A 14,564-nucleotide genomic window follows, 5' to 3' on the forward strand; every position below is an offset into this window, starting at 1 on the left:
CTGTCATGATTTGTGGACATTAAAATCTAAAGGGAAGCATCATCTCCTGGCCAGACCCTGTAATTTAGTGAAAGAGTGGAGTCAGAGTAAAAAAATATGCATGACCAGGGAAAGGCCAGTGGCTGGAAGCTGTAGGGGATTTTGCTGGGATTTGCAGGGAAGGGGGCTGCTATCCGGCTGACTGGGAAGGTCCATTTTCAATGGCTGCTACTGTATCTGCTTAAATTACTGATAATTACACTTAATTTAAGAAATTGTTAGTTATTTCTAGATGTTTTTTGCATCGTGGCTCAAAGAATAACACAGACTATCATCAGCAAATGTAGATTTATTGTACATTTACAAAACAACAAGAGTACAAAAAGTCAGCGAACAGACATTTTTTTTTGTTTTCAAAGGAGTTTATGAAAAATTCTTTTCAGAACTGCAGCAAACAGTCTCTCAGCTGTATAAAGGGGGAGGGGGGGTACAATCAAACTTTCATAAAGCCTGTCAGTCAGCCAGCGAAGGCTGCAGAGGAACCAGACGAAGGACACTGGACGGACGCCGTGACGCAGGGCATCCCTCAGGGATGTTTTTGGCTTTTCCACCTCTCCTCAACCAGCAAACAAACTTTGTGCTTCTTAGTTTCTGTTGTTCTGTGCAACAGTAGTTAATGCTTTCCCTAAAGGTTTACATGGCGACAAAGAGTTGGCACATTCAAGAAGACATTTTCCATTATAACAGACGTTTTTTATCCTTTGAGTTTTGTTTTTTTTGATCATCATAAATACAATATAGGTCTCTCTCCCTGTATCCAGAGCTCACAACAGAACAGTACAGACAGGTATTTACAAAGTAAGCAGGGTGAGTGAACTCCAACTCATAAATAACTCTAATAGCAAAGGTCAGTTATTCTTCTTTCACAGCAGTAAGTGTAGCTTGTTGAACACGGCGAGCTTCTCCTCGCCGTCAGAGGATGGGGGGGGCTGATGGGGCTCCTTATCTCATTTCCTGAAACAGATAAAAAAAACAGTGTTTAAGTTTTTTTAGTAATGAACCACAAACTCAATTTGAGACACAGCTTTAAAAACTGCAGCATCTCCAATTCTATTCAGTTTATTTCTATAGAGCCAATTCACATCATGTCATCTCAGGTCACTTTCACCAGATCATCCAGATTGATTCAAAGTTTTCTATCTAAGGAAAACCAGTTGATTGCATCGACTCATTGACTCTTCAGCAATCCCTCACACTAAGCACGCTTGTAGCGACAGTGGAGAGGAAAAACAGGAAGAAACCTCCAGCAGAACCAGAACCAGCCTCTTTGACTCTGATGGATGGGTGACGGTTTGTTTCCTTTATTGTCTGTATTCCGTATAGTCAGTTGAAATAATTTATAAAGTTGCCTTTCAGTTGTGTTCAGGGTTGTTTCCATGACAACGGAGGACTGAGACTTAACCAGCCTGACTTTGATGACGGCTTCAAATGTCCAACAGGATTGGTTCCCAGTCAATAAAAAACTGCTTCCAGTGACCAGTGTGGGGGCTCAGCCATCAGCAGACTGGGTCAAAGGTCAGGAGCGAACAGGGAGAAAGGCTCCCTGAGGAAGAGGGAACCTGATCTCATAGCTGCAGAGAAATGTGCTTTCAGGTCCATGGGGGGGTGGGGGTCATTGTTAGAGAAATAGACACAGATAGACCCCGCGTCATGGGGTAAGAGGCGTGCTGATAGAGCCGCCATCTTAAGTCAAGGACCAAATTGCTGTCAGAGTCAATACCCATCAACTGAGGCTAACACTAGTTTATAGAACAGAATGGTGGCAGTGTTGGCCCGTTTAGATCAGCTTGTGCTCTCAGAAGGTTGCCAGTATCTGGTTATATCCCCACAGCCTGTACTCTGGGTCTATGAGCAGAACCCTTAACCCCACTCTGCTCCCCGGGCGCCGCACAATGGCAGCCACCGCTCCCCAAGGAGATGGGTTAAATGCAGAGAGGGAATTTCTCCTTCTGAGACCATTACAGTTCAATTATAGATCATATTACATCAAAATGCTGAAAAATACAGATACATAAATAAATAAATATATATATATATATATTTATATATTGTAAATATAATGTGAAAATATATAAGTATAAAACTTTGTGTTTATCATATTAATTTGTATTTGCAAAATATATAACTTTGCATAAACCTCATCCAGTGAGTTCAGTTTAAATAGTTTTTTAATGTGAATTAATCCGTGTAATCGACCTGAAAGCTCATTTTAAAAAGCTTTTTTTTTTTTTTTACTGGTTGTAACATGAAAGAGATTATTGTAATATTATCATTGACTCGTCTTTCATGTGAGTAAAATGAGATCTGAGGCGCCTACTGTTCATTCTGACAGCAGCTGTCTGTGGTCTGACCCAAGATGGCCGCCTGTTATGTTATTGCAGAGCAGACTGAGGAGAAGGTGGATCTGAGTTTAACACCTCCATCGAGACAGATTTGATTTTCAAACCGTTTTTTTCTTTCTTTCCAACAGGAGGGAGAGACGCTGTGCGGCGTGACGCTCCCTACCTCGCTGTGTTTCCTGGGGGGGGCGAGGCCCCGGGAGCCGCTGGAGCCTCTGGAGGAGGAGCTTCCCGTGGTGGAGCAGTTACTCCTGGACAGGTAGCCGCTGCGACTGCTGTAGGCCGCCACCTCTTCATCTGGTGAGGAAGAGGAGGGAGAGAACAGAATGAGACGGAGCCAAACCTTGGAGCGGCCAGTGGGCGGGGCTGCTGCTTACTGTCGCCGTGATTTGGTCCCGATCGGTTCCGCTGGCTGCTGTATTCGCTCCTCTCCAGGGAGGAGCGGCTGCTGGTCGGCAGGCTGCTGGGCTCCCCAGGGGGGGGCTCCGGGGGCGGGGGGAGGTCTAAACCACAGAGGAGACAAACCTTTCAGTTAGAAAACCATCTGCTGACATCACAGGGCGTCCAACATCTGAGGTTTCCTCCTTCCTGTGAACTTTCCCGCTCCCCCCCTCCCTCTGGGTGTTACCTCCTTGCAGCTCCCTCCTGTACGCCGACGTCTTGGTCACCTTCTTCTTCACTCTGGACTTCTGGTTGGGAGGAGTGCAGGTCTCTGCTGGAGACGAGCGGCTGTGCACTGCGGCAGAAACGTGACATCAGTTAACCCTCAGAAATGAGGCGCGCTGCGTGTCGGCGCCGCCAGGAGCTGGACTTTACCAGGCGTCGAAGCTCTCTCCTCGTTCCCCGTCGTCCCCTGGCTGTGGAGGCAGCAGTGGGCGGGGCTTTGGACCTGCAGCGCGCCGGCGTCTGTGAGGCCGAGGTTCTGCTGGCTGGACTGGGCGAGCGGCGGCGCCGGCACCGGGCCGCAGGGCGGGCGCCTGCTGAGGGAAGGAAGGGGAATCAGAGCTACATCAGCATCCCACTCCTCCTCTATCGGTTCTAACCGGCTCTGATTCGAACAATCGCTCCATGAAGGTCGTGATACATGTGATCAGAGATGCTCTGGAATAAAAATCTAAATCTAATCTGAAAGGAATGAGCGCTGAGGGACCAACAGAGGAAGCTTCTCTGCTCCAAACGGATCAAAGTTCTGCCTGTCGTTGGGTTGTCCTCCATCTGCAGCATTTAGATGTTCTGTCCTTATCAGCAGAGCAGCTGCTCATGGTTCTGGTCCAAAAAGCTGCTGCACTGCAAAAACCATTTACAAATAAGCAAACGTTTCTTAAATTAAGTGTATTTCCCCTTAAATTGAGCTGGTAAATAACAAAACCTGCCAATGGAAAAGATAAAAATAAGATAAGTAGATAAAATGAACTTAAAATAAGACAATGCAATTGTTTATTTCTTATTTTAAATGTAAATTGTCTCACTTTCCTCCTCAATTCAAGAAAAAATACATTTATTTTAAGAAAAAATGACTTATTGAAAGTGACATTTTTTGCAGTGTGAAGAAGAGGAGCCAAGAGGGTCAACATAGAAACGGGTCGAAGGAATTCTGATGATTTTAAACTTTGGATTAAATTAAAACATGAATTGTTCTGATACTTTAAACTGGAACCAATCAAATGTGAGAAATGTTCAAAAGTTCGTCTTCATCGACGTTTAAAGGATCCATTTTTTTTCCCACTCAGCAAAACACACTGCAAAAAATGTAAATCTAAATAAGTCATTTTTTCTTAAAATTAATGCATTTTTTTCTTGAATTGAGGAGGTAAGTGAAACACTCTGATAATGGAACATGATAATTTACATTAAATAAAAGAAAAAAGCAACTGCAGCCTCTTATTCTAAGTGCATGTGCTCTAATTATCTTATTTTAAGGGTAAAAAGACTCATTCTATTGGAAGATCATCTAATTTTTCTAGACAAATTAAGGCTAAATACACTTAATTTAATGAATCTTTTACTCGTTTTTGCAGTGAAGCTTGTGTTCTAGAAGGTTCCTGCTCTGCTCCTCGATTGTGACATTAAACCTGCAGACAGCGCCAGGACCGCGGCGATCAACTGAACTGTTTCTGGTTTTATTGGAGGGACAGAAAAACGCGTCTCCCTACGGAGAATGAGCCTGTGGACCCACCGTGATGGCGGCTGGTCACCGGGGGCTCCCGCCTCCTCCTGGGGGGAGGGGGTGAGGGTGGCGGTGGAGCGGTGGCTGTAGGAGGTGGCAGGAGAAGACGTGATGTTCCTCTGGTCTTCACAGCCTTCCATCAGGTAGGTCCTCTCAGGAAGGGGGGGGCACCACTCCTCCTCTGAGCTGCATGGAGAGACCAGCCTGATGTTAGAGAGCAGATCAACCTGTTCTGTGGGGCCACAGGCCAAGCAGCAGGGGGCGGAGCTTCTGCTCCGCTTGTCTTTAACCTCCAAGCTAAAGGACGGCAGTGATTGGCCGAGGCTGAGAGCATCACTGTGAGAGGAGGTCTGAGGTCTGCCTCACCCGCCATCCATGTCATCGTCCTGCGGCAGCTGGCTGTCTGGCTCGCACTGCTCCAGCTCTACGATGGGTGGAGGTGGGGGCAACGCCTCCATCCAGGTCAGAGACGGGGTCTTCACAGCCTTCCCCATCGCCTTCTGCTTCGGTTTACCTTCAAACCAAGGCACAGAACAACCAAACATCAATATATCTCCCTGAGTCATAGGCCGCAGCTTCACTCCAGGATCCACGCATGGAGGCTGCCGTCGGAAAATTTAGATTTCTCTTATTTCATATGTTGATTTATGCTAATTACTCACTATAAAAGTTTTTATAGCATAGCTTCTTTCTATACCAAACCAGATTCTTTCTCAAGGTTTATTCATAACATTTTACGGTTTAACCAAAATGTCTGTAATTTGTTTTGACTCTATTTTCCATTATTGTAAGTAATGGGGAACGAACGCTGCCCAGATCAGAACAGGGCTGATTACCGTGAAATAGAATCTTTGCAAAGATCAAAATGAAGCGCCGACTGAGTGAAATCCATTGATCTCTGTTTATTTAACTGGGCTGAATAGTTGAATTCTTTTTTCTCACTACAAGGCAGACCCACAGAGCCCGTTCTGGTCATCAGCATCAAACCAACACGGTGAGACGGATCCGTCAGTCTGAGGCTACGATGCAGCGCCGGCGGACGGAGGGTTGGATAAAACCAACCAACCTGCTGAAGCTGAGCTAACCTGCAGATTCAGACCAGCAGCAGTGACTTCCTGTCCGTCTCCGCAGCTCAGCTAGTCGTTCTGTTTAGCTCAGAGAAGGTGGACCAACCGTGGCTCTGGAGGAGGTGCAGAGATCCCAAACCCGAAAACCTGACCTATCGGCCTGATAGAGGCGACGCTAAGATTTCCTCCATCCCCTGAACACATCATCCTCACGCAGAAGCATATCAGTGGCAGCATCATGCTGCGGGGAAGAGGACACCCTGGACTTCATGGTAGAACGGTCTAGTCAAAGTCCAGGCCTAAATTAAAAGCTGTGGTGGTCGTTAGCTGTCTATCAAAGCTAACGGAGCCTCAGCTGTTTTCCATCTTCTTCTGAGGTCACTTCCTGCTCTCGTTAAACTTTCTAAGGTGACCCGTTTCTCTCTGGGGGACAGAGCGGCGCCCCCTCCCGTCTCACCGCTGCAGCGGTCCGGCTGGGCGTACTGGGCCCCAGAGGGGCCCTGCTGGGGGATCCAGCGGCCCTCGTCCTGCTGCTCCCCACTGAAAGCTGCTCCCTGCGTCTGAGCGGAGAAGGGCATGATGGCGGCGGTGGCGTAGGGGGCGGTGGCGAAGCTGTGCAGGTCCTCGCTGGTGGCGTCAATGGTGCTGTAGATGGGACCGTCGGTGGAGCCTCCCAGGCTGTACTTCTCCGTCTGGTTCAGGTAGTTGGAGATGCCGGCTTCTGCAGGGAGGGGGGCGGGTTAGTTAGTTAGTTAGTTAGTTAGTTAGTTAGGACTCAGACCCGCTGCAGGCATCGGCTCGCTGTCTTCCTACCGTTGTAGTATCGCTCAGTGCTGTCGTGGTTGCTGGGGCAACAGTTCACGGCCTCCTTGCTGCTGTGGACCAGGTTGGTGGTGGGCCAGGAGTCTGCCAGCCACGGGTAGTTCCCCCCCAGCACCCCCGGCCTGCACAGAAACAACAGAGTGAGTCTAACCGCACAGGAAGAAAGGGTCGATTAAATCTAAAGGGGGAGAAAGAGTGAGTTACCTCCCACTGAGCGCCGAGGCCTCCGCATGAGGGAAACCAACTGCAGGAAGACAGAGAGAAAAACATGATGACATCATCACCTGAACAGAAGCTCAGTCCGGCAGAAAGACGTAAAAAACCCAGATCATTAACAACAGCAAAAAATGAACCCTGAATGAGTTCAGTTCAGTCTTAAATGGACGAGTTCAATGAGACACTTTGCTAAAGGAAGAAGACAACTGACATTAAAAATAAGGAAAAGCAGCTGGATTGTCTTATTACAAATTTTATCTATTTTATTTAAGTAAAATAGATAAAAATACTAATTTCTAAGGCAAATCATCTTATTTACCTACTAAAATTAAAGGTAAACATCGATTTAAGAAATTTTTACTTATTTCGCGATCGTTTTTGCAGTAAAGTCGATGAAAATCTCCCTAACTGGAAAAAAATGTATTCTAAATAAGTCATTTCTTCTTAAAATAAGTGGATTTTTTCTCAAACCAAGGTGAATGAGACACTTTGCAATGGAACAAGACAATTTATACTTAAAATAAGAACAAAACAACTGGAGCGTCTTATTTCAAGAGCAAATTACTCGTTCAAATGGAAAATCATCTTATTTATGTAAATCCCTTTATCGTCCCACTATGGGGAATTTCCCTCTCTGAAATTAACCCATCCTCATGGGCAGCAGTGGGCTGCCATTGAGCGGCGCCCGGGGAGCAGTGTTAGGTTAAGGGTCTTGCTCAGGGACCCAGAGTGGCAGACTGTGGGGATCAAACTGGGTACTGGCAACCCTCTCAGAGCACAGCGTGCTGCTCTAAGCGGGCCAACGCTCCCGATTAAGCTCCTCCTCCACGGGTCATTCATTCATAAAGCGTCGGCTCAGACGGCAGACATGGAGCGGGACGAGCGGCCCGGACTCCTCCACACTGACCTGCTGGTGTGTAGGCGAAGGAGGCGGTGTAGTGGCTCAGCTCCTTCCTCTTCTTGCGGCGGCAGTAGATCCACAGGCTGAAGCCCATCAGGATGACCCAGCAGGCGCCGCCGATGCCCGCGATGAACGCCGGCTGCTTCACCACGTCAGTGATCTGCTCGGCCAGACTCACGCTGCCCTCTTCGCCGCCGCCGCCGCCGGGCGCCGTTGGCTGTTCAGCCGGCAGCTCTGTGGGAGCAGCAGAGTCTATGAAGCAGAGCTTTAAATAAACGGGGCTTTTCTAAACACTAAACATCAGAGGAGCAGCTGAAACCGTCGCTCTGATTGAGAAAGGAGCAACTGATGGACCTAAAATCTGAGTCTGAACTTGGAGGTTTTGGACCAGAACTCCTCATCGACTAGACCCTCAAATCGTAGGAAATGTTTTTGTTTGGCTCTCAGTGGGCCCTCCAATAAACGGCAGAGACCACCCAGGGATCCTACAGCATGAGGCAAGTTAAATTAAAGATTTTTATTACTTTTTAATTAAAAAAATTAAGACCAACTTCACAATAGAAACACCTGGCTGCGACAAATGTACCCTAATGTTTATTTAAACATAAAGCATTGCTTTCTGATCCAGTAGAGGTGTTTTGCATTCTGAATAACTCTCCATAGATCAGGGTCGGCAAACCAAACTGCTCAAAGAGCCATATTGGACCCAAAAAGCCTCATTTGGCAACACAGGCCCTAAGTGTATTAGCCCAGGATAGGAAAGGGCCATGTTGGCTTACATATATAATAATCATTCATGGTTAAATGTTTATCCTGGAGCTAATGTCACATAGTAGCATGAAATGATAGAAACAGGATAAAGGAATCTTTCTATGGTGGACGTGTTTCTGTTGGGAGGAGCTGATTGAGGAGCCAAGCAGGAAGTGACATCATCAGAGCAGAGCTCTCTGACCCTGAATCCCACATCCTCCGTCACCAGCGCTCCTTGGTGTGATTTAGATTTTTAAGATTTGGGGAAAAATGTTAGAAAGTTCCCATCCCTGCATCAGAGCACTACCTGTTGGATCTATAAATGGTTTTCTATGCTTGCAACCAAACTAGCAGCAGTAGTGGAGTTTGCAGATGCAATCTACTTCTTAAATCTATCTTTGCTCTCCTCTAATTAATCTAGAAGTTCTGCAGTTTTTCTCTCCCAGCTTGGTGTTGGGCTGCATATTTAGCAGCCTTCCCTGGAAATGCCTTTCCTAATGATTCTTTTTATTATTTGACAGCTTCTCACTGCAAAGCAAACATGCAGGCAATCCTTCCTCATTGGTAATGAAAGCAAACGATTTCCTCCATTCTTCTTTGAATCCTCTGTTCTCATCAGCTATCTTCCTTTTTTCCCTCTGGGATCCACAGCCTGAGACACTTTGTTTACAGCAGCCACCTGCCTGGCGCCGCGCCACACCGCGCCGAAACCTGCTGCAGGCTGTGACCACTGATCTCTATGGCTATGATGCTAATTTTCATTGAAAATAATGTTTACATTTATTGTTTAATTTATTTATCATACAGATGTTTACGTCATTTGAAAACAATGAATGTTTGTTTGAGGTTCTGCACACCATATTAAAACAAACAGACAAACAAACTTGATTTTCACAAATTTTTGAAAAAGCTCCAGGGAGCCTCAAAGGGGGCGCTAAAGAGCCGCAGGTTGCCGACCCCTGCCATAGAACTGAAACTAAAAACACGCAAATAACAGATCTACTCCGATCATTCCTCATCTACATTCCCTGCTTCTGGTTTCAGCTGCGCAGAAAAGTCCAGATAAAAAGTTAGCGGTGCATCACCCCAAGCTAAGGCCGCAACATTGTTACGCTCACAGCAAGCCGTACGTTAAATGTAGATCTTTTGTTAGCAAGAAAGCGCTAATTATTTAAATTTTTGATGTAGATTACAAATATAACATCTTATTTGTGACGTGGTAATAATTTTAAGACTGATTAAAGACATTTTAATACCATTTAAGGCTTTAGTTTGATGCATAATTCATCCGTGCAACAGAACCCACAGAAGCCCCCGCCACAGGAAACTCACTGAGGAGGACAGACACCGGCGAACTGCGGGCTCCGACGCCGGCGCCGGTCACTGCCGCCACCTCCACCTGGTAGAGCACGGCGGGGAGGAGGCCTTTCAGCACCGTGGACAGCGTGCTTCCGTCCACCGTCCTGTTGATGTAGTAGCGCGTCTGGTTATCGGCGCCGCTGCCCACACACCACACCTGCAGAGAAAAGCCTGTGATTGGCTGATCTGCTCCGTGTCTGTGAGATCAGAGCGGTCCCAGCGATGGGGGGGGGTTTACCCTGTACTCCTGGATGATGCCGTTCCGCGTGTCGCTGGGCGGAGGCTCCCAGCTGACGCTGATGCTGGAGCTGTTGCCGAGCTTCGCGGTTGCCACTGTGACTCCTCTAGGGGGGGCGCTGGGGACTGTGGGGAGAGGAAACAGAAGTCTTTGATCCACATTAGGAGACATCAGGAGCAGCGCGGTGAGATTTAGAACTAATAAAAACCTCCGTCAGCGTTTGGGAGGAAGAGGAAATAACAGCTGGAGGTAGAAAGCAGCCTCCCTCAGAACCGCAGCTTACCTTCTTCTCGCGTTCGGATCAGCAGCGTCCGGCTGTCCTTTCCCTGGAACTCGTCGAAGTACGGACGGATCTTCATCTCGTACTCTGTTCCTTTCAGCAGGCCGCTGAGGACGGTGCTGCGCTCCGAGGGAGAGTTGATGTCCTGAAGGAGCCAGGTTCCCCCGCTGGGGCGGTAGAACAGGCGGTAGCCCTGGACGTACGGAGACTGGCGGTCCACCTGGAGACGAGGCGAAGCCGGGTCAGCGCAGGGCGTAGAGGAGCCAAGAGAAGCTACCAAAGCTGGGGGGGTCACTTACCGTCCAGGACACCCGCATGGAGGTGGTTGTGAGCATGACGGGGTCTTGGAGCTGGACAGCCACCTCTCCCAGCTCCCTCTGCACCTGCCGGTGGTCCACCCCCTGCCCCGTGGGACTCACGTCCTGCGTCCTGACGGGCTCGGAGATGGGGCTGGGGTCGCTCAGGCCGTAGGCGTTGACGGCTCGGACGATGAACAGGTAGACGGTGTTGGGCAGCAGGCCTGTGATGGTGTGCGTTTCCATCTTCACCGTGTCTGCCACAGTCTGCCACGTGCTGCCTGCTGATTGGCTGATGGGAGAAAGGGTCCGCCTCCTTTAGAAACAGCCCAGCTGAGTGGGGATCTAAGCAGATAAACTAAACGTTCACTTTCTAAACAACTGCTCCCGTTTCTATGACCGTCTGCGAGTTTTTCAAAATAAACCCAGAACCATCTGATCATTGTGGTTCAGCCAAATGATTCCTCCATCATCATCTGGGATGATCCGTTCAGGCGCCGACGTTAAACATCAGCGTTTTACCGACACTCACCTGAAGGCCTCGATGATGTAGGAGGTGACAGCGGCTCCGCCCTCATGAGCGTTGGGTTGCCAGGTCAGAGAGACGCTGTTCTTGGACACATCTGTGACGATGGGTTTGTGGGGGGGCCCCGGCAGCTGGAAGGGCTCCGTGGCCTGAGTGACCATCGGGTCGGCGCTCTCTGGATGGCGAAGGACAAGATCACGCAGGATTATGGAGCCATTATAATGACCATTACCTTTCTCAGCTATTAGCATTACTAAGTGGTCATCAGCTGTTATTAGCAGTTATTAGCAACAGGTAGCAACAGCAATTAGCAAATATTAACAGCTAGTAACAGCAATTAGCATCTATTAACAGTTATTGGCCGTTATTAGTAGTTAATAGCAACAATTAACATTTCTTAGCAGTTATTAGAAATTCCTAACAGTTAGTAACAGTTATTAACCGTAATTAACAATTATATGCAGTTATTATTGGTTATTAGATGGTTATTAACAGTTAGTACTAGTAATTGTAATAGTTATTGATAGACTGCGTGGAATGGGAATGATTTTATTTAATTATGTCAGTTTCAACTCACTGTTTCTGTTTTAAAGCAGCTGATCAGTTCAATAAAGATGGTTAAACTCATTTCTATCAGGATCCATTTAACTTTTTAATCTTGTTTAATCCACAATCAGAAGAAAGCACCAGAATACTGAGTTTTTACATATTTAGAGCAGAGGGATTATTTAATTGATTAAATTAGTTGTTAAATAAAGCCAGTACGTACAGGTTTGACATCACAGATTCTTCAGATAGTTGCAGCTCTTTTTGTTGGCTTAACTAAAGCGTCTGTTACTGGAGATCATGTCGTCTCGATGGATCGACTCTACAAGGTCTGGTTATCTGTTCAGGGGCTGAACCGGTTCTCCATCTAAGTCTAAGTCTGTGGTAGAACTCTGAGTCCAGGCTGCTGGATCTCGCTCCTCCTCTCTGTCCATAAAAGGACCTTTGCTGTTCATAATCTATGTGAACAACCTGAGGGATCATTTGCCTGAAGTGGAATCTCACCTGCATGCTGGTGAGATTTTTTGCTGGTGAGATTTTTTGCTCATCTTCTTCACTTCCCTGGTTAGTTAGCCCTCTACATCTGCTTCTGACATCATTTAATCCATCTGGCTTAACTGTAGCTGGTTCTTAAATGCAATTTCTGCTTCCTGGCTGGTTTACTGATCCAGGGGCTGAAATCTGAGCTGTCAGGTGCTACAAACACTGAATTGAATTAAAATAGTTCAAGGCACAAAAACTCTGATCATTCAGGCAGATTGGTAAAAAGTTTCTGTCCAAATGTACCGAAAGCAGAACCTAAAACCTGTTATGGTCTGCGTGCTTTCAGGGTCCCAAAGATCTGAGCTAAATGTTCTGTACTAATAAAGACAGAGGATTTATAGAGTGCTATTCTAATAAATGATAAAGAACAGACATTAGATCCTAATGTTTAATGATGAGCAGCTGCTTGATTATGTGCTTTATGTGACGGTTTTTGGATTTTCTGTCTGTTTTATGCTGCAGCTTTCAGTTCACTTTAGAAAAAGAGGCTTGAATCTCAGCAGGTTGAATAAAGAATTCATATATTCCAGTTTCATTTAGGACAAAAGGAGCTAAGAGATAAAAAGAGACACATTTTACCCAGAGAGACAATCAGAACAATGAAGGATGATTCGTGTCTCTGAGGTAGAGCCGAGTTATGAAAGCAGTCAGATGTTTACTGGTTTTCTTTGCTATGACTGCAAAGAGAAAACTGCAGCAACCGCCGTCAGCATTTCCTGTAAAGCTGATGGTCACCGTTCATGGAACAGATTCAAAAAGGTGTTTCTACCTGTGATCCATCCGGTTATTTACTGTTACTGATGCTGCGGTGGACCTGGGTCAGAAAAGTTTCAATGTTTTGCAAAGAAGCTCCCAAGAAACAGGATGGGAGGAACTTTTATTCAATGGGGTCAATAAATTGGCCAGTGTGACTGACAGGGGGGCCAAGCCTGAGTGGATGGTCTGAGTAATCCCCGTCGCTGTCACACCCTACAGAACGGGAAGGAACGGACCCTGAACGCCTCAGCTCAGGTTTTTATGACGTGTCTGCAGAGCGACCAACTAAACAACCGCAAATCTTCCTCTGTTCGTATCAAGAACAGTTTTTAGCTCTTCCTACCTTTTAGAGATGCATTAGCAGAACTTGAATCTGTTCGGTCTGCATTAAATCTGCAGCCTGAACTAAATCTGCTCACTTCAAGCTGCACTTTTATCAACATTCCAGCGTCGACGGTATTTCTGTTTGCAAACCGCCTCTGGGGAGCCCTCATTTGCATGTAATTAAATCACACAGAGACAATTTACCTTTGACTGTGAGCACTCCACTCCAACTCGTCTCTCCGCTGGAGCTGGAAGCCAGGCAGGTGTAAACTCCTGAATCCGTTTCCTGGCAACCACAAAATTGTGCATCATTAGTTCGGTGTGAGAGAGTGATGGTGTGTTAATGCATCCATTACAAGCCATCGGGACTAAATGCCATATCTCTCCAAGCAGGATGTTTGTGCTCAGCGTGCCGAGCAGCAGGAAGTTTGGCCCGGGATGAAAAGGCGACACAACGGAGAGCTGATAATAACTTCACCTCCAGATCCCTTTCATAGTGGAGGAAAAAAGCCTTTTTAATAATGTTTTCCAAAGCGGCGCCGCTCCCATTAATCCCAACACATTAAATAAGAGCACCTGGAAACGATGTTTCTTTTCTGCTTTTGTTTGAGCCAATCAGCTCCGTCATGCAGCTGTGAAGCACAAAGGTTGAATCTAAATAAGCCCAGCGGCGTTTGGTGACGGTGAAAGAGGCAGAATCAGGACCGAGGGCGGATTTTAAACACGTAAAGTTCAAGGTTATCTACTGGGAGTCATCCTCACAAACTAACACCAAGCAGCATTATCATGATGGAACATAGCGCTGGCAGCATTATGCTGTGGGGAGGCGTTGTTCAGCGGGAACAAAGGGTGGATGGAGGACTGAAAGGACTCCAGCGTTGGGTGGAGGTTCCCCTGTCAGCTGCAGTGATGGCACCAATATGGCGTAACGATTGATCCGTCGGTTTGAGCGTGCAGTGAGACACGCTCAGGTATGCAGCGTTTAAACATTAAGCTCCACCCACTGTCCCACCGCTGGGCTCCATCTCTGCGAGCGCTCAGCACCAGCCGTGTGCTCAGCTGTTTCTCCCATCGCTTGACTCCACCTCTACGCTCGAGACTTCATAAATGCAAATGAACCGAGCCATCAGCCAATCACGCTCTGCTTTTCTTCATCCAATCAAAGCGTTCTTTCCAAATGTTACATCTGGTTTAATGAAAATCTGCGCAGGATTGGTGGCATCCCTGGGTTTAAAAAAATGAAAACATTTAGCTAAACTGAATTCAGTTCTATTCAGTTTATGTCTATAGCGCCAATTCACAACACATGATTTAAAACACTAAGCATGCTTGTAGCGACAGTGGAGAGGAAAAACTCCCTTTGAACAGGAAGAAACCTCCAGCAGAACCAGGCTC

At 46.9% G+C, this 14,564-nt stretch overlaps 1 protein-coding gene across 1 annotated transcript in view; it reads right to left on the reverse strand.

Annotated features, from left to right (window-relative positions):
* Positions 1 to 326: 326 nt before the first annotated feature.
* The window catches only part of LOC107093641 (roundabout homolog 3-like), a 25,710-nt gene continuing 11,472 nt past the window's right edge, over positions 327 to 14,564 (reverse strand). Inside the window, exons 3-19 of the mRNA XM_015388827.1 lie at positions 13,374 to 13,455; positions 11,007 to 11,175; positions 10,478 to 10,766; positions 10,182 to 10,398; positions 9,899 to 10,023; positions 9,634 to 9,817; positions 7,558 to 7,785; positions 6,639 to 6,678; positions 6,426 to 6,556; positions 6,070 to 6,333; positions 4,912 to 5,059; positions 4,555 to 4,731; positions 3,195 to 3,355; positions 3,007 to 3,114; positions 2,756 to 2,881; positions 2,545 to 2,675; positions 327 to 993 (exon numbers count right to left, since the gene is read on the reverse strand). Coding sequence (XP_015244313.1) covers positions 982 to 993; positions 2,545 to 2,675; positions 2,756 to 2,881; positions 3,007 to 3,114; positions 3,195 to 3,355; positions 4,555 to 4,731; positions 4,912 to 5,059; positions 6,070 to 6,333; positions 6,426 to 6,556; positions 6,639 to 6,678; positions 7,558 to 7,785; positions 9,634 to 9,817; positions 9,899 to 10,023; positions 10,182 to 10,398; positions 10,478 to 10,766; positions 11,007 to 11,175; positions 13,374 to 13,455 — 2,592 coding nt within the window. The 3' untranslated portion in view covers positions 327 to 981. The remainder of the gene's footprint in view (positions 994 to 2,544; positions 2,676 to 2,755; positions 2,882 to 3,006; positions 3,115 to 3,194; positions 3,356 to 4,554; positions 4,732 to 4,911; positions 5,060 to 6,069; positions 6,334 to 6,425; positions 6,557 to 6,638; positions 6,679 to 7,557; positions 7,786 to 9,633; positions 9,818 to 9,898; positions 10,024 to 10,181; positions 10,399 to 10,477; positions 10,767 to 11,006; positions 11,176 to 13,373; positions 13,456 to 14,564) is intronic.

This window comes from Cyprinodon variegatus, unplaced genomic scaffold (assembly GCF_000732505.1).
Source record: "Cyprinodon variegatus isolate N-32 unplaced genomic scaffold, C_variegatus-1.0 Scaffold437, whole genome shotgun sequence".
NCBI lineage: Eukaryota > Metazoa > Chordata > Actinopteri > Cyprinodontiformes > Cyprinodontidae > Cyprinodon > Cyprinodon variegatus.